Source organism: Phacochoerus africanus, chromosome 7 (genome assembly GCF_016906955.1).
Source record: "Phacochoerus africanus isolate WHEZ1 chromosome 7, ROS_Pafr_v1, whole genome shotgun sequence".
NCBI classification, from domain to species: domain Eukaryota; kingdom Metazoa; phylum Chordata; class Mammalia; order Artiodactyla; family Suidae; genus Phacochoerus; species Phacochoerus africanus.
In genome coordinates, this window is record NC_062550.1 from 12,196,261 (window position 1) to 12,211,697 (window position 15,437).

General features: G+C 48.4%; 2 protein-coding genes across 12 annotated transcripts in view; both read right to left on the minus strand.

Moving 5' to 3' along the window:
• TOM1 (target of myb1 membrane trafficking protein) overlaps nt 1-9,822 on the minus strand; it is a 41,408-nt gene extending 31,586 nt beyond the window's left edge. The window contains exon 1 of one of the 5 annotated variants that reach the window (XR_007135780.1): nt 9,571-9,822. Coding sequence is in view for 3 of the 5 variants with exons in the window: in XM_047786431.1 (XP_047642387.1) it covers nt 9,571-9,622 (52 nt within the window). In the remaining 2 variants the exon portion in view is untranslated. The remainder of the gene's footprint in view (nt 1-9,570) is intronic. The other 4 variants (XR_007135781.1, XM_047786431.1, XM_047786432.1 and 1 more) reach the window with 4 other exon arrangements.
• A 2,847-nt stretch (nt 9,823-12,669) lies between these two features.
• The window catches only part of HMGXB4 (HMG-box containing 4), a 28,603-nt gene continuing 25,835 nt past the window's right edge, over nt 12,670-15,437 (minus strand). For 3 of the 7 annotated variants that reach the window (XM_047786439.1, XM_047786440.1, XM_047786441.1), the window contains 2 exons: nt 15,274-15,396; nt 12,694-14,779 (listed from right to left, as the gene is read on the minus strand). In XM_047786439.1, the coding sequence (XP_047642395.1) occupies nt 14,735-14,779; nt 15,274-15,396 (168 nt within the window). In that variant the 3' untranslated portion in view covers nt 12,694-14,734. Of the gene's footprint in view, nt 14,780-15,273; nt 15,397-15,437 lie in introns of all 7 variants that reach the window. The other 4 variants (XM_047786434.1, XM_047786437.1, XM_047786436.1 and 1 more) reach the window with 2 other exon arrangements.

Consider the following 15,437-nt stretch of genomic DNA (forward strand, 5'->3'; position numbering starts at 1 on the left):
TACTTTCCCAATGAACTGCTCTTTCCAAACCTAGCATGGAAAGTTCCATCAGTTTCCTAAGTTGCTGAGCCACCCTTCCTCAAAACCCTGGCTGCCTCTCCTCTACCATTTGGTAACCACAGGCCACAAGATGAACTCCAAAATATCTTACAGAAGGCCTAGCTTCTGCAACCCATAATTTTAAAGCTGCTATAACAAACGACAGTACCCATATGAAGAAAGTTACAGTTAGATGAAGGAGGGCTTTAAAAAACTATCCTGGGAAGAAGAAGCAAGGCTGTGAAAGCAGAAGCTTGAAGTGGATGGTGGCCAAGGTGTATATGACATTCCTTTTTTTAAATTTTTGTTTATTTATTTACTATTTTTAGGGCCGCATACGGAGGTTCCCAGGCTAGGGGTCAAATTGGAGCTACAGCTGCAGGCCTACGCCACAGCCACAGCAACACCAGATCCACGCCGGGTCTGCGACGTATACCACAGCTTCTGGCAATGCCGGATCCTTAACCCACTGAGCGAGGCCGGGGATCAAACCCACAATCTCATGGTTCCTAGTTGGATTTGTTTCTGCTGCACCACAAAGGGAACTCCACTTTCCTTTTTTTTTTTAAAAAACCTATCTATCTGTCTGTCTGTCTGTCTACTGGGACATTTAAGGGATTGCTCATGCCATCGTGGAGGCTTGGCAAGTTTAAAGCCTGCAAGATAGGCTGGCAGGCTGAAGATCCAGAGAACAGATGCAGCTCAAGTCCAAAGGTGGTTTGAACCAGCAGAATTCCCTCTTCTGGGGAGGCCCATCTTTCTTCTAGTAAGACCTTCAACTGATTGGACGAGGCCCACCCACACTATGGAGGGAAATCTGCTTTTCTCAAAGTCTGACTTAAATGTTAATTTCATCTAAAAAAAATAACCTTCGCAGAAACATCTAGAATAATGGGGCTTTTTTGGCCCTTTCTTTTTAGGACCAAACCGTGACACATGGAAGTTCCCAGGCAGGGTGTTGAATTGGAGCTGCAGCTGCTGGCCTAGGCCACAACCACAGCAATGTGGGATCCAAGCTGCATCTGTGACCTATGCCGTAGCTTGCAGCAATGCCTGATCTTTAACCCACTGAGCAAGGCCAGGGATTGTACCTGGATCCTCATGGATACTAGTTGGGTTCTTAACCTGCTGAGCCACAATGGGAACTCCCTAGAATAATGTTTGGCTAAATATCTGGGTACCATGGCCTGGCCAAGTTGATACATGAATTTAACTGCACCAAGGGTTTAATCCTGCATCAATGCAAACAAGTTCCATTCGAACAGGGGGACGCCTCTGTCTGGTTTCAACCTACTTGGCCTGGCTGGCTCCTCCTCCCTTGGCTCCCTCCTTCCCTTCTCTACCTTCCCCATCAGAAGCAAAGCCCAGTTCCTCCCCATGGGACTTGCACAGCTGTCTGGTTTCCCTGGCATTTTTCAGTGCTCTGTCAAGTGCCCAGTTGCCGGCGTCCGTGGAGGCAAGGCCCCTGGGAGGTTTCATCACTTGCCTGGGAGACATGGCTGGAAAGGGGAGGAGCTGGCACTTGAACCCAGATCTTCTGATGCAGGATCTAAGCTCTGACCCTATTCAGACTGCTTACATCCGAGGAGCCAAAACGTGCCACCTGGGGTCACATGAGGCGGGCTCACAGGGCCAATCTAAAGACATTTTTACAGCTGCCTCTTTAATGTAGAGTAGAAGGGAAAAAACACAAACTAGCTCATCAAAGTCATGATTTCAGGACATCATTACAGAGGATAAGGTCGAATTTTAAAAGATGAGCCAACAAAAGGAAAACACTATGAAAATGAAACTAGAGGTGGTACATGAAGGGCAGGCAGACGTCTGGAGACGGCTAGTCTAGATCGAGACCTCCTTGGTAAGGAGCTAAAGAGTTAACTTGTCCTGAATCCCCCTGCTTCTCATGGGGTGATGGCCCCCAAGCTAATAAGAAGACACTGAGGGTTTTTGTTTTTTGTTTTTCTCAAACCAGAAGGGCGGAAATCCGGGACTTTACTCTTGTTTCTTGGAGCTCAGGGAGGGAACAAAACCTATTCACCAGTTCCATCTGTAGGGTCAGGCAAAGGCTTTAATTCCCAAGCCGGAATCGGCCCCACCCCAGAGCCTGAAACCTGACCTGTCTGTGAATGTGGCTGCTGCCCAGCCAGGGACTGCTCATTCCCAGTGACACCAAGACCAGACAGAGGCTGTGCTGGAGCCAGAGCCCTGGGTGGGCACCTTGGCCCCACCATGAACTCAGACTATGCCCCAGGAAGGATGATAACACAGGGTGAAAAGAAAATCACAATAGCTACTAACAATTATGGACAATACTACTTGGAGAGCACGGGCCAAGTGCTTCACAACAATCTTTCTAGGCAGCAATGCAGCAATCCCAACTGATACGTGCTATTATCATCCTTATTTTATGGACAGGAAACTGGAGAACAGAGAGGTTAAGTGACCTACTGCAGGTAACAAAGCAGGTGAAGGATAATCTAGGATTCAGACTACCTAGTCTGACCTAGGAGCTCATTCTGGACGCCTTACTTTGTACCATGTGGCCAGGTGACCCAAAGCCCTTTCTAGACATTAGTCCCTGTTATTCTCAAGACAGAAATTTGGGCTTCTAACCTGGTACCATCACTAGGATCAAGCAACCGGAGCTTCCAGACATAAGGGCTCCCCAGGACACACAATGAGAAGGGGTAGGGATTCTGACTCGGGGTCCAGGGCTGGAGTATCCTCAAGGATCTCTGATGGGGGTGCTCTTGAGACCCCACTTTAAAGAACAATGCCCTCCATCATTCTGCCCCTGGCCAGCCGGTCTGGCCCAGAGATCAGCAAACTCTAAACTCACATGCCAAATACACCCTGCTTTTATATGGCCCCAAAGCTAATGGTCTCCACCTCTTTTTTTTTTTTTTTTGGCTTTTTAGGGCCATACCAGTGGCTTATGGAGGTTCCCAGGCTAGAGGTCCAATCGGAACTACAGCTGCTGGCCTATACCACAGCCACAGTCACATTAGATGCGAGCTGTGTCTGCAACCTGTACCACAGCTCACAGCAACACCAGAACCTTAACCCACTGAACGAGGCCAGGGATCGAACCAGCGACCTCATAGTTCCTAGGTGGATTCATTTCCACTACGCCACGTTGGGAACTCCTAATGGTCTTTACATTTTTATTAAAAAAATTTTTAATTAAAAAATTTTTTTTTGGTCTTTTATCTTTTTAGAGCCACACCTGTGGCACATGGAGGTTCCCAGGCTAGGGGTCTAATAGGAGCTGTAGCTGCCGGCCTACGCCAGAGCCATGGCAACGCCAGATCCGAGCCACATCTGCGACTTACACCACAGCTCACAGCAACGCCGGATCCCTAACCCACTGCGCGAGGCCAGGGATCCAACCCACAACCTCATGGTTCCTAGTTATTTGTTTCTGCTGCGCCATGACGGGAACTCCTAAAAACTTTTTTATAGTTGATGTCCAATGTTCTGTCAATTTCTGCTGTACAGCAAAGTGACCCAGTTTTACGCTCTCGCACACACACACACGCGCACACACAGGCACACTCACATGTTCTTTTTCTCACATTATCTCCATCATGTTCCATCACAAGTGACTAGATACAGTTCCCTGTGCTGTACAGCAGGAGCTCATTGCTTCTCCTCTCCAAATGCTATAGTTCGCATCTACTTACGCCTGCTCTTTACATTTTTAAATGGTTGAAAAAAAAAATCCAAAGAAGAACATTTCATGACATGCAAAAATTACGCATAACTCAGATTTCAGGGTCTGTAAATAAGAGTTTGACTGGACCAGTCAGGCCCCTTCACTGACTTCCTGTCTGCCTGCTTTTGTGCTCTGATGGCAGAGTAGCTGCCCACAACACTGAAAATACCTACTATCTTGCCCTTTAAGGAAGAAGTTTACAGATCCTGGTCTACCCTGCCCAGCCTCGCAGGAATCCTCCCTCCCCCGCGACCTCTGTTTCACACCTCCAGTGACGGGAAGCTCACTAGGGGAAAAGGGCTCCGGGACCGGCTGCCGGCACTGGCCCGACCCCTCCCGCGGCAGGCTGCTCCCCGCTTTGAGCGCTCCTCCGCAAGGGCCATCCCTTTCTTCCCTCCGGTGTCAGTCCGTCTCTGTCCTCACTCATCCTCTCAAGGGTTTGATCCTCTGGGAAACAGAGGGAGCACGGTGGCACCTCTGGGTTACAGGTTAGGGGAGGGCGGCGGCGAAGGAACGTGACATAGTTAGTAGTGGAACTGGAGCAGGACTCGGATCTCCAGCCGCCCAGCCTGGTGTCCCCTGACAACACTGCCTGAGTATCCAGTCTGGTTTTTACTCATCGGTCCCCACGTGGTGCCCCCAGAGGTCCCGAGGTGTTCTCTCCCTGCTCGTGCCTGTGGCCTCTTATCGACGATGCCTTCTGGTGGCCTCCTTGGCTTGGCCTTCGTGGATCTAAGGGTGGCTCTCCCTGACCTTTCACCTCTCCTGTCCACCCCTCAGTCTTAGGCTCTGGGCTCTTCTCCCATCACATCTGGCCCGCCCCCCCTTCCCCAACTCCTGGGGGCGGGGGGCGTGCATGGGGGGGGCTGTTCCCCAGGCGCTGCCTGCATTTACAGTCTCTGTTCTTTTGCAGCTCGCTCTCAGGGGGTCAGGTATGTCTCAGCTCAAAGTGCTAGGGGTGAGCTGATACCAGAAGCGGAAAATGAGATTCTTGGCTCGCCCTCTGACCTCTCTCTATAAAACCCAGGCAGTTCAATCTGCCCTCAGAGAATACTTGGAAAGGGTTTGAAAATCCTTGGAAGAAGAGGGCTACGTCAATACCAGCTACCACTCGCTCTCTGGGATCCTTTCAGCCACAGGCTGTGCCAGCGGGAAGCTCTCCTAATAGATAAGGGTAAGTGGACAAAAATGTCATTTGCCATGTCAGGCACAAAGGCAATTGTGGCCATCAAGCTCAGCCACTGCAGCCCCTGAGGGGAAATCAGAAAAGAGAAAAACAGGATAGGGCCCTAGATAGTTAAGATGGCTATCAAAGGAGTGATTTCAAAAAGCACAGGCTCTTGAATCTTCCCATACAGGGAAAAGCAGTGAAATCATTAACTTGAGACGCCTGTTTTCTTGTGATTAGCATTAATCTTTTGATGTTCAGCTACATGGGGCTCCCCCCCCCCAGCAAAAACACCTCTGTATCCTGGTTCCTTCCTTACCTTTTTATGTTTTTTTCATTTTTTATTTTTTTGCTTTTTAGGGCCGCACCCATGGCACACGGAGGTTCCCAGGCTAAGGGTCTAATCCGAGCCACAGCTGCTGGCCTACACCACAGCTCATGGCAATGCTGGATCCTTAACCCACTGAGTGAGGCCAGGGATTGAACCTGCAACCTCATGGTTCCTAGTGGGATTTGTTTCTGCTGCGCCACGACAGGAACTCCTCCCTTACCTCTTTAGAACAGACCCTCGGAGCCACCTGCTAGTCAGGCTATGGTCCTCGGATAAAACATAATTGTCAACGTTTAGGTTGCGTATTTTTTTCTTTTCAGCGGACAGGTGAGTGACCTGGGAATGTGCACAGACCCAGATGTGTGTCATAATAAGAAAAGCTAGTGTGTGGATCCAACAAGAACTGTATTAGTTGGAGGGTTGGGCGGCTGCAAATTCCAGCTAAGCGATGATCAGCCAGAGGCAGGGTGGTGAGAGTGCCAGAGAGGACCTGGGGTCTGCAGCCAGAGACACTTGGGTCTGGGGCCCGACCCTAATGGGCTGGGCAACTTTGGGAAGGAATAGTTTCCTCCACACTTACTTTTAGTGACATGGGAGAAAAATAGCAAAATTTTGTAGGGTTGAAACCGAATCCCACTAAACCGGAGCTCCTTTGCTGAGTTTATGCTTAGCCTCTCTGTCTAAAGCTTCCGTTCCCACACCTGTTCCCCCTCAAGACTGGAGAGCATCAAAGAGAGGCGGGGACTGAAACGGAGCAGGACCTTCCAAGGCCCTTCCGGGTATAAAAGCTTCTTCTCTGGGTTCCCTGTTTCTCGTTTGTAGGAAAAAAGGTTTCAGCCGCCTAGACCCTCCCTGAGTTCCAAAGGGCAGAGTCAAACAGTTACTAATTAGGGAAGGGAGGGGACACAGAACAAAGGAAAGGCGGTCCTCTTCAGGAGCCTGAACCCTCAGATCCACATCTCTGGGTTCTCACAGGAGCTGGGGCCCCGCCCAGGTGGAGGACCGAGACGTTAAGCCGAGCACAAGCCCGCAGACCCCAGCCGGGATGGAACCAGAAGGCTGAGGACTGAGGTTCCTGGAGCACCGCCCTGTACCCTCCCCACCAACCAGTCCGAGGAAGGTCACACACCCTGCAGCCCTCCCCTCCCCCCAATTTTGCCTTTAAAAACTCTTCCCGGAAAACCAGTGGGGAGTTCAGAGCTTTGGAGCAGGAGCAGCCCGCTCTCCTGGCTTGGCCCTTGCAACAAGCCCTTCTCTGCTCCAAGCTCCTCTACGTTTTGCTGTGTTTAGCCTTACTGTGCGTCAGGCACATGAACTTGAGTTTGACAACAGGGCTGGGATACCAGCATGGCACCTGGCTTTGCTCACACACTGTTCCTTTCTTTCTCCTTCCTTCCCTCCTACTATGTGCCAGGTGCCATGCTAAGTGCCAAGGGTCTGGACCTAAGGTCCGGCACTTGTTCTCAGGAAGTCTGGTCCAGCAGGGGATACACGCCCAACCACTAACAGTGAGACGGCACTTTATTAGTGTGATGATGGTGGAAATAATAAGTGATGATGGTGTTTGCTGCTCACTCACAGCAGGCCGGGCCCTCTCCAGGGAGCTCTTACTTCACTCTCTCAGCCATCCTGAGACGTGGATATGGTTACAACCACCCTTCCACCCAGGAAGAAGCAGAGGCTCAAAGCCCAAAGGCAGAGAGCCAAGAATCCTAGGGAGCGAGGCTGATGGGAGGGCATGAAAGCAATGGCTGGGTCTGAAGAGGACAGAGGAGCCCTCAGGGAGGAGGTGGATGATGCCTGGGCTTTGAAGGATGCACACAGGAGCAGGCATTACAGGCAGAGGGAGCAGCAAGCACAAAGAGGGTGTGTGGGGGTGGCTGGAGACTTCGAGTCAAGTGACACTCACCCCTGCTTAGCACCATGAGGACCCACAGTGCTCAGGGTTCTACTCTCAACAGGGGATGCCGGCAGGGTTGAGAAGAGATTATTTCGTCCCTGCAGTTTACAGAAATCCAGGCAGCTGATACTAGGTCAATAGTAATCATAAGCAATCAAGGCTGGCGTTGCCTCTTTATCCAAAAAAAAAAAAAAAAAAAGAGCAAAAGCATGCAAAGGAGTACTGAGGGCATAACTCAAATGGTAGACATTTTTCATTTCTACTTTTAGAGCCTCTTCAGCTTTGGTTCATATTTCAGTGGCTTTGGGGCGTTCAGATCAGCGTTTCCATCATTTCATTGGGGTCTTGGGTGAGTCCTGGCCTCCACCTTCCCTCTCTGGACCTCAGGCTCCTGAGTGAAATGAAGGGGACGGGCTAGAACCAAGGTTTTCAACATGTGGTTTTTCAATCCAGTGGCTGCCTCAGACCTACAGAGTCACATACTCTGGAGGTGGGGCTCAGCCTTCACTGCTTTAACAAGACTTCCCAGTGGATTCTGAGGAAAGCCTGGGGTCAGAAGAGCCCCAGGGTAAGGACTGTTCCTGCAGTAAGACTTGTTCTGTGCTTTAAGGTATGACGAATTAGCAGCATGCTCTTTGGACTGAGTATTTCTTGCCCAAGACAGGTAACCTTTCAGGGTAAAAAGAGGAGCTGCTTTCTTTTGACAACCTAAAGCCGGGAGAACAAGTGAACTTTGCTATAAAAAGCCTCAGGAATACGTGGCTGACTATCGCAAAGTCTAGATTTTGAGGGGGGGGGGATAAGAACCCTGGAACTTGGCAGATGATGAAAGCAGGAGTATCTGCAGTTGCAAAAATAACAATGAGGGAAGAGCTGCCTTCTCTTTTCTCTTTCAAAACAATGACTCACTGGGGTGAGTAGTAGGTGGGGCGGGCAAGTGGTCCTGAGGTGGCAGCTTCCCCTCTCTGGTCCAGGAGCTTCCTGGTGTGTAAATTCTTGACCTTCAGGCTCCTCTTGAAGACATTTGATTACAAAACCTCAGAAGAGCCACAAACGGCCACGCGGGCGATTTCAACACAGCTGGGTTAACAGAATTAAGTGAGGTTTGGTTTCCATGTAAAGAAAGTCTTGCCTCAAAGATCCAATCTTCCCGGTCTGGACTCAAGGCTAAAGACCATCAAGAAGATGGAGAGTTTCACAGTGCTGCCGCGGTTTCTTCATGCAACGAGGCACGCCCAGACTATCCTGGAGAAGTGTCAGCTGTTCGGGTGATGGCCTATAGGCCCTCCCTGCATTGGTGCGCAGGAATGAATAGCCAAGACCGACTGGCCAGCCATTTCCAGGAATTCCTGCCCCTCATTTGGTGGTTTCTCAGTTACAATGATAATAAATATTACCTTTTTTTTTTTTTAATAGCATCGGTCACGTGCCAGGCAGTGTTCTAAGTACTTTACATGTATTAACGAGTTTAATTTACATAGCAATCCGTGGGGACCATTATTATCCCCTCATCACAGGTGAGGAAACCTCCGTACACAGATGCAACGTCACAAACTAGTAAGTCTCCCGTCAACAGGAGGCCAGAGAATCAGGAGATCTGAGTGTGCCTGTGTCTCAGCCAGAGAGCTTGGCCTTCCCCTCTACTGAGAAATGAAGGAGGCCGAATCAGGTGGTTCCTAAAATCACTCTAAGCTCAGAGTCTGCGGCTCTATGCGGACCATCTGACGCCGGCCGGCGAGCGAGGCCAAGGCAGGCACGTTCCGAGGCTTTGCTTTCAAGGGCCTGGCCTCTTGGCGGAGCGGGTTCCCCAGCGTCTACCCTGGGCCCAAAAGAAGCAGGGCTCTCCGCCGCCCCACCCCCTGCAAGTTGCCCGCCTAAACGCCCCCCCACCCCCGCCCCCGCGCCCTGGTCCTGGGAAAAGGGACTTCCAGCCCTTCTCAGCAATCCGTGTTCGCAGCGCCTGGAGCGCCAGGAAGGAGACGGCGAGAGCCCACCCGGCTGACGCGAGTAGGGGAAGCAACAGGGAAACAGTGGAGGGACCCAAAGGCTGTAAAACCACGCAGTCCCTTTAACCCCCTAAACTTTCTCCCTGGATTCGCGACCCCAACAACCTCACATTGGCCAAGACACGGAGGCCCTGACCCGCCTTCTCTCTTTACCTATTGGCTGCCGTGGGCATTCATCACAAGCCAAGGCTCCCTAATGGACCGCAGCTTTTGTCAATCAAAGTAGGCGGGAGAAGGGGCGGGGCCAGGTCCGGGACAGACAGGCCAGCCTCGCCAGCCTCGCCAGCCTCGTTTTCCTCCTTCCCCACCCAGCCTCCTCCTGGGGTGTGACTGGGGACCTGGAGGCACCCCGGGGGGCAAGGGACGGGCGCGGAGCCCTGCTTTGAGGCTGGGCGGAGCCCTGGGACTCACCGATGCGCTGTCCCACCGGAGAGCTGAACGGGTTCCCCAGGAGAAAGTCCATTGCCGCGGCTGCCGCTGCCACCAAGCCACGGAATCAGCTGACAGCAACCGCCAGCGCCGCCGACCCGTCACGTGACGCGCTGGACGGTCCTCGGGGAGGCGCGGGTGGGGCGGGGCAGAAGGAGCCTGGAGCGCTGCCGCAGGCCCCGCCCCTGACGACGAGGGTCGGTCGGCTCCCGAAGGCGGAGGGCGATGACCTCACTGCGGCTTCCTCGGCGTCGGCGGACGTCACGCACGACGTAGGGCGGCTGCGGGTCTTGAGACGTGTGTCCCCCTAAGCCACGCCCTCCATTTTTTTTTCTGAGTTTAGGGGCGTGGTCCTTTGATCTCAACAGACCCGGAAAACCCAGCCTCAGACCCGGGAAATGGCTTGTGTGAGGTTACCCAGCAAGCTGAGCCCATAGCCTTTGCTTTTAGTCTCAGCCCCTTAGGACCTCATTATGACTACACACCCACCGCTGGGGTTGACAGCCTCTCTGGCCTGTGGTCTCCCTGCCCTGAGAAGACTCTTCTCTTCGAGGTCTCCTGGCTGCAAGACGTATCCTGCTTGCAGCCCAGATTCCCTTACTTCTCAAATGGGAGGCAAGGGCCAGGGGTTTGTGACGCCTTGACACCGAGAGCCAACTCAAAGAATTGCAGCTAGGGATGGGCTAGAGCTCAGGGTGGCAGAAAGCACACAGATGTCAGGAGTGGGTCCTGGAACCCATCTCTGTCATTCATTTACTGTGTGATTCAAACAGCAAGCTTCCATTTTCTCTGGATTCTGCAATTAGATCAAGGACTCAACTCTTTTTTTTTAGGTCACAGGCTCCTTTGAGAAATGTAGAAAGCAGTGGAGCCTTTCAGAAGAAAAAAAGGCAGAGAGATACGATTTGATCTCTGGGTTTCCAAGGTCCCTGAGGTACAGCAGTGTACCCCAAACCAAAAATCTCAAAGGCTTTTCCCAGCTTTGTAATTCTAATATCTTCTTCAGCCTTCTTGTGTGCCATGTTTCAGCTATATTGCCTACTCATTAGATATCTGAACTACCGGTTATGTTTGTTTGTTTGTTTTTCCCCTTCTAATGATAGGCACTCCAAAAGATACAATAACTACTGCTTTAGTAGTCCGGGCTACTGCAGGGTGTTTTAGTATTTATTGAGCATGATATTTGTGAATTCTAAGTTTGAAAGGCTAGTAAGCTGCACACATTTGTGATGATAGAGAACCTATAGAGGTTAATCTGTTTGAGCAGACATCATTACTGTACAATACAAAATCTTTACAGAGATACTCCTGTGCTCTGATGCTCCATGAAGGCGGGGAGGCTGTTGTCTATCCCAGCCACTGGCATCTAGCGCAATGACTAACACGTGAAAATTTCAGTCAGTCTATCTCTCAGTAATGGTATTTGGACTATAAGGGGGAATGTACATTTACGATGAACTTCATGCCAGGTAGCTTTCATGTTTTTGTTTCATTTAGGTGTACTGCTTGGGTGTATGGAATATTTAGCATGAATTTCCTTTGGATCCTTCCATTAACAAGCTTTAACATCCCCCTGTTGGGTGGTGATTTACCAGAAGTACTTGCCTTCTTGAATCACTCTGGTTTAAAATGATTATGGGCAGATACTGGCTTTACTGCTGAGAATGAAACAGCCATACATCCTTCATGGTAAAAAACAAAACAAAACAGAAACAACCCACATGCCCTCTAACAGGGAGTGAAATCATATTAACTCCATGCAAACAGAATGCTGTATAGCTATTAAATTAGAAATGGAAGTGTGTGGACTTTACAATAAAATGGATAGGAATGTAAACGGCAAACATTAAGTGCAGTACAAAACTAATTAAAACTGTTTTAAAAATGTTTGCTAACAGGAAACAACCTCATTTAGTAAAAAAATCTGTTTTAATTTTTCTCCTTTTAAATGTTTTAGCAATATAATATCAAATGGATAAAAATATTTAAGTCCCTTAAGAATGACATATTGCATAAATGTAATTAATTGCTTATATCCTTTAAATATTTTTAGACAAAAAAAAAAAATCAAGATACTTTGCCTCCAAAATTCAAAGACAATAGTATGACTAGAAAAATGAGGTCTGTGTAGTAAAATCCAGCTAGGACAAAAGGACATTTGAACAATAGAAAGGTCTCATAGATTTCCTACAACCACATTTGCTCAGGACTGCAGAGAATGGAGGATTCTGATGAATTACATATACAATTTAACTTGGAAAGTGGCTTTTGGGTCAGCTGTACCAGTGTGCTTATTCTGGCTTTGCCATTTACTAGCTGTATAAACTTAGGAAAACTACATTTCTGCCTCTGTCTCCTCATTTGTAAAGAGCGATAATACTCATGAGGCTTTGGGGAGGATTGAGTGAGATAAAACATGCAAATCATTCTAGTCATTCATTCGGCACTATGGCGGTCTCTTTCTGGCTGCTTCTCCCTAGGAAGCGAGTCCTTCAATCAATCATAATACTACGCTGTGACTTATTAACACTTCGTGTTTGCGCTGAGGTTTTTACCTTGAAAGGTCACGTCTCATATATTGAATGTTCACAGTATCACTAAACATTCATGTTAGGCTGGCTGGCTGCAAGGTTCGAGACAGGGAAGTGACATTACCACAACTTTACAGATGGGACTTCAGATGCTTATGAGGATTAAGTGACTTATCCAGCGCAGAATCAACCACCAAGTCAGGACAGTACCGAAGCACATGATCCGGATGTGACTTTTATACAAGACTGATAAATATTTCTTGAGTTGGGGCAATACTGTAATATACATAAAATTTCACTTGCCAATGAATAGAGCTACTGCCAGAGCCACTGGGTTTGTAATTTGCAAAAGCGAGACTATGAGACTCCATAACGCAAAGAGAGAGAGACACAGAGAAGATGTGGGAAGATGGCTATGATCAGAAACCTGACCTCTACTCCTGACAGGTTTCCTTTTTAAGAAAATGATGGTAGGCTGGAGTGTGAAAACCAGTTTTAAAATTTCATAGCAACTCTGGTTAGCAACAGGGAAAAGATAGCTGACACTGGACTACAAATATTAAAAATGTGATTTTTAATAATATAAGTACAAAATTTTGTTTCTTTATACAACTGTAATGGGATTTGGATCAAACCGCTAGAATTTATTTAAAAAACAAAATAAAACAATGATATAAAAACTGCAAGAAGGTCTGAATCCAAAGTTTTTCCTCTAATAGTACCAAATACCACAAGGAACAGATTATTATACAAATGTGTACAAATTTTAAATACAAATACAACAGGGTTGGATTGTAAAGGAAAACAAACAAAAAAGCAGGTCCTCATCAGGATTTCACTGATGTGCACAAATGACAATGGTAGGACTGACTTCTTGTTTTGTACTAGTCCATGTCCTCAAGGCTCTTCCTGGATACCCTGTGTCAGACAGGAACCTGACATGGGATCAGAGGAGGCGGTGTGGCACAGGTTCTAATGCACAAGACCAAACCGAGATTTCTGCTCTTCTTGATTTTGGTTCCCAAACATTCCTGTTTCCCCCAATTAAATCTCAAAACTGCTCTGAGGTGAGAAAGGCATTCAGTAACCAGAATCCCTTTAAGAAACACGGCCCTGTGACCACACCGGTGGGAAGGAAGGAATGAAATCGGATGCAGGCTGGCTGATCTATCGTGATGCTGCAGTGCTCTGACCAGGCCACGGGAAGAAAGCAGTTACCTCAGAGCTGAGTTTTGACGTGGAACCTCACACTCAATGTATAAACAACCCTTAAGCGCTCAACTGTCTTCTTTGCATCTAGGAAGCAAAAGTCTGGTTCTTTGGAAATAAGGGCATCTGGGAATGGTTACGTTCCTTTTTATTTTACTTTCTTGACATTATTGAATTATAAAGAATTTGAATCCCAACATAATGATTCCTTTTTGAGGCACGATACCTTAAAGTATAGATGATTTGGAGTTTCCAGAGGAGACCAGAGGAAGGAAGGGAGGAAGGAAGGAAGGAAGAAAAGACAAATCTGTATCTTCCACATGCTGTTGCTGGTGGAGGCTCTTGTTTTTAAATTATATATACAGAAATTTACAGGATAAATTAAAATCTAAGAGAGTTTAAGAGTTAAATACACATAATTAAAACACACATTCACACGCGCACATAAATAAACCTACATGAGAATAGAGTACTTTTTTTTTCGTTTTTTGCAATTTGCTCACGTGTGGAATGCAGAACACTGTGTATCTGCCCAGCAGGGAAGCCAATGAGATGAACCCAAGAATCAGGCTGGGCAAAGTTCACCTTCCACAACACCAAGCAACTAAGCAGCAGAACTGTGAGCTAAGCTAACACTGCCAACGGAAGATACCAGCGCTTAGTTCTGCAGACCAGATGGTCTGGGTCAGCTAACAATATATGCCGTTCAACTGGTGGCACTGACAGTTTTTACCCTCTCCAGGGCTCACAGAACGCCTTGGCCCCGACTAAGGCTGCCAACGGTACCAGTAATTACAATACATTTTGAGACATGGACACCGGTACGGCAGGAATTGGAATGAAGCCTGTACTAAGTTCACTTAGGCCATCACAATAACCATTAAGATGGGGACGATGTTATCACCTCCCACCTAGGTCACTTCAAGTTGAAAAGCTTTGTACTTTCAGTAAACTGACGTCTTCCCATATTCTTTCCCATTACATGTCAGACGGTAAGACACAGGTAAGGCAAATGGTCAGTGATGGGTCTGGAGGTACAACTGAGTTTGGAAAAAAATCACATTTTAGCTGTCTGTAAAGCGATGCACTCAGCATCCAGAACAAGCCCCCAGCCCCCAAGTTACATTGATTTTTAAGGCAGATTTATCCACCACAGGAAAGAAAGACTCCCAAGCCCATACTCACGCCAAGGTTTCCTCTTGGCTAAACCTTTGCCATCTCATAAAATTATTAAAAGCAAAGTATAGTCCTATGTATATATTGTACATTATATATATATGTATGTATATGCATATATATAAAAATTTAAAACCTACACCCAGGCCAGTGAAGGAATCTGGAACAGTCACATACACACAAGCCGGCAGCAGGGTAGGATAAGGTTTCTGTCCCGGGAGTCTCTGCTGTCACAGTCCAGGCATGATGTAAGCAATGTTGTCTAGTGTGTTTGACTGCAAAACAAGGGAAAAGGGTCACTTGAAGGGTACTTTGCTTTAATTCCCTGAGGCATTTCTTTGTTCAGGGGAGAGAGATGAGAAAGAAAAACAACAGTTAGAGAAAATGGGGGAGTGAAGTGGGCATCCTGTTGTGTGTCATGCTCGGAACTTTTCTGCTGACTCCCCCATGAATCCTAGGAAAACAGAGGCAGAAGGCTATTTGATGGTAGAAGAGCAAATAGGAAGCAGAGGAGTTGCCTTAAAGGCTAGAATGCTTTTCTCCAAAGGAGAGGACTCTTAGGAAGTGGCGTGTTTGCTGTTTCACTGAAAGCCCACATGCACTCAGCCGTCAGCAGCATGTTCGGTGGGCCGAGAGCTGAAGGCAGCGCTTCACCCAGGAAGCTTTATGACAGGCTCATTAAGGCTGGGTCTCCCTGACTCCCAAGGGGTCTGCCCCCCTCCCCCCGTCCCCCCCCGGCCTCCACTCCAAGAAAACAAGGACAACTCACCAAGACCTGTTTGGGGCAGCCATTCAGCTCAGGTAGTTGTGTGGTGAGACACGCCAAGGGGCCAAGCGCACAGATGATGGAATCCAGAAGCACAGACAAACTGCCCGACACAGCCACCATGCCCTGAAAGGCAGAGCGTTAAGGAGAGGGGGCTGTAACTCGAA